At 54.4% G+C, this 2,346-nt stretch overlaps 1 protein-coding gene across 1 annotated transcript in view; it reads right to left on the bottom strand.

Annotated features, from left to right (window-relative positions):
- Positions 1-1,297: 1,297 nt before the first annotated feature.
- The window catches only part of LOC125481994 (zinc transporter ZIP10-like), a gene marked incomplete at its 3' end in the record, with an annotated part of 9,056 nt that continues 8,007 nt past the window's right edge, over positions 1,298-2,346 (bottom strand). The window contains exons 5-6 of the mRNA XM_048593964.1: positions 2,077-2,246; positions 1,298-1,444 (exon numbers count right to left, since the gene is read on the bottom strand). Of these exons, the coding sequence (XP_048449921.1) occupies positions 1,298-1,444; positions 2,077-2,246 (317 nt within the window). The remainder of the gene's footprint in view (positions 1,445-2,076; positions 2,247-2,346) is intronic.

Genomic DNA, 2,346 nt, shown 5'->3' with positions numbered 1-2,346 from the left:
ATCAGTCAAAATTAAAGACTGGTTTGCATGATAGACTGGGCTGCGTTCGTGATTCTCTTGAGATCCTGGGCAGAGCAAGCTTCTGGATAAGATCCTTTCTACAGTGCATCGATAAAAATTGGTAAGAGTCCTTGCGGACATGCTGAATTTCTTTAGCCTCCTGAGGAACATGACGCTCTCGAACACCTCCACTTCAGCACCATTGGTACATGCAGGGACGTGCCCTCCCACTCTGCTCTCCCTGAAGTCAAGGATTCCTGGAGCCTAGCGATGTTAGCACTACTCACGGAGTTTTGGTCTCCCTACCTCAGAGAGGATGTGGAGGGAGCACAGCGGAGGGTCACCAGGCTCATCATGCTGAGGATGAGAGCACCGTCCCATGAGGTCAGGTCGTTTGAACTCAGCCCACATTCAGGAGAAGGGTGTATGGGGATCTGACTGAAACTTCCAACAGGGCTGGACAGACTGGAAGCACGGAGGATGATTCCCATCAGGAACAGGAACAGGAACAGGGAGTATGCCATTCGGTCCCTCGAGCATGCTCCGCCATTCTATAGGGATCGTGGCTGATTCGACCATCCTCACATCCACTTTTCCCCAGATTCCCCGAATGATCGGGAATCTCTCTATCTCAGCCTTCAATATATACAGGGACTCTGTCCCCCACAGATCCCTGTGGCAAGGAGTTCCAAAAACTCTCAACCCTCTGAGAGAAGAAATTCTTCCTCAACTCAGCCTTAAATCAGCCCCCCTTTATTCTGAGGCTGTGCCCCCTGATCCCAGACCCTCCCGTGACGGGAAAACCCCCTCTCAGCATTGACCCTGTCTAACCCCAATGTGTCTCAATGAGATCATCTCTCATTCTCCTCAACTCCAGTGAGTGAGAGTCCCAAACCTGTTTAACATCTGCTCATAAGACCATCCCTCCATCGCAGGGACCATCCCAGTGAACCTTCTCTGAATTGCCTCCAATGAAATAACGTCGTTCCTCAAATATGGGGACCAGAACTGTTCACAGTTCTCCTGATATGGCCCCACCAGCATCCCCTGTACAGTTTGCAGTGAGACCTCCCCCTACTCTTATACTCCAACCCCCACCCCTTTGAAATAAATCATTGAGATATACAGCACAGAATAGGCCATTTGGCCTGTTGAGAGCCAACAAGCCCTTCCTGATTACCTGCTGCCCGCTGTGCGGTAGCTTTTTGTGTGTTTTGTGCACAGAGTTACCCCAAGTCCCTGGGCCCCAGTTACACATCCCACCCCAGCCTTGCACTCAGAGATAAGGCGCACTCACCTTCCCTCCTCTGCAGTTCCTGAACAGGCCCAGGAGGGTCTCGATGATGAAGAGGATGTAGATTCCTCCAAGCACAGACAGCCCCTTCCAGATAGAGTCCTTCTCTGCTGCCTCCGAGTGTTCCTCTGGCTGCTGTAGCTGCCTGCTCTGAAACAGGATCAATGCAGACACGGTTTGGTGGGGGGTGGGGGATAAGGTCCTCGCTGTTGGGCTCCTTGGATTGTACCAAAGACCTCCCTGACTTGCCCCAATCCCACCCCCCCCCCCCTCCCACATCCTCCCACGTCGGGTTCAATCAAGGTCGGCCCCCACCTACTTCCCTGCATCCCCCAACCCCCAACCCCCTGACAACAATTGTCTCGTCCATTCTCTGTAGGGAGGCAGGGCTGAATGGCCTCCTGCTGTTCCTGTGTAACAGCCTCAAGGAGAGGGCTGAATGGCCTCCCCCTGTTCCTACGTGACAGGCTCGAGGAGAGGGGGCTGAATGGTCTCATCCTGTTCCTGTGTAACAGCCTCAAGATGGGGGCTGAATGGCCTCCTCCTGTTCTTACGTGACAGGCTCAAGGAGATGGGGCTGAATGGCCTCCTCCTGTTCTACGTGACAGGCTCGAGGAGAGGGGGCTGAATGGCCTCCTGCTGTTCCTGTGTGACAGGCTCGAGGAGAGGGGGCTGAATGGCCTCCTCCTGTTCCTGTGTGACAGGCTCAAGGAGATGGGGCTGAATGGCCCCTTGCTGTTCCTGCGTAAGACGCCCAAAGCGGGAGGGGGATCTGTACTTACATGAGGAATGAGGTGGAGCAGGGCGTCTGCAGACAGTGTGCCGATTGCTAGAGTGACCAGGAACCGGAGCAGGATCTTGGAAAAGGAGCGACTGAGCAATGGAATGATAGCCACGGCCAACAGCGATGTCACGCTGATCAGGGTAATGGCGATGAACCCACTGAGCCAGACTGTGAGGAGAGAGAAACAGCAGCTGAGAGGGGGCACCAGGTGTGAGGGACACCCTCCTGTTTGTGGTGGGAAATCTCCGGTCTCCGGGAACACCCACCA

The sequence above is a fragment of the Rhincodon typus genome, unplaced genomic scaffold (assembly GCF_021869965.1).
Source record: "Rhincodon typus isolate 14 unplaced genomic scaffold, sRhiTyp1.1 hic_rhity00004877, whole genome shotgun sequence".
Lineage (NCBI taxonomy): Eukaryota > Metazoa > Chordata > Chondrichthyes > Orectolobiformes > Rhincodontidae > Rhincodon > Rhincodon typus.
Note: the sequence above shows the minus strand (reverse complement) of the source record. Positions and strands in the feature narration are given on the sequence as shown.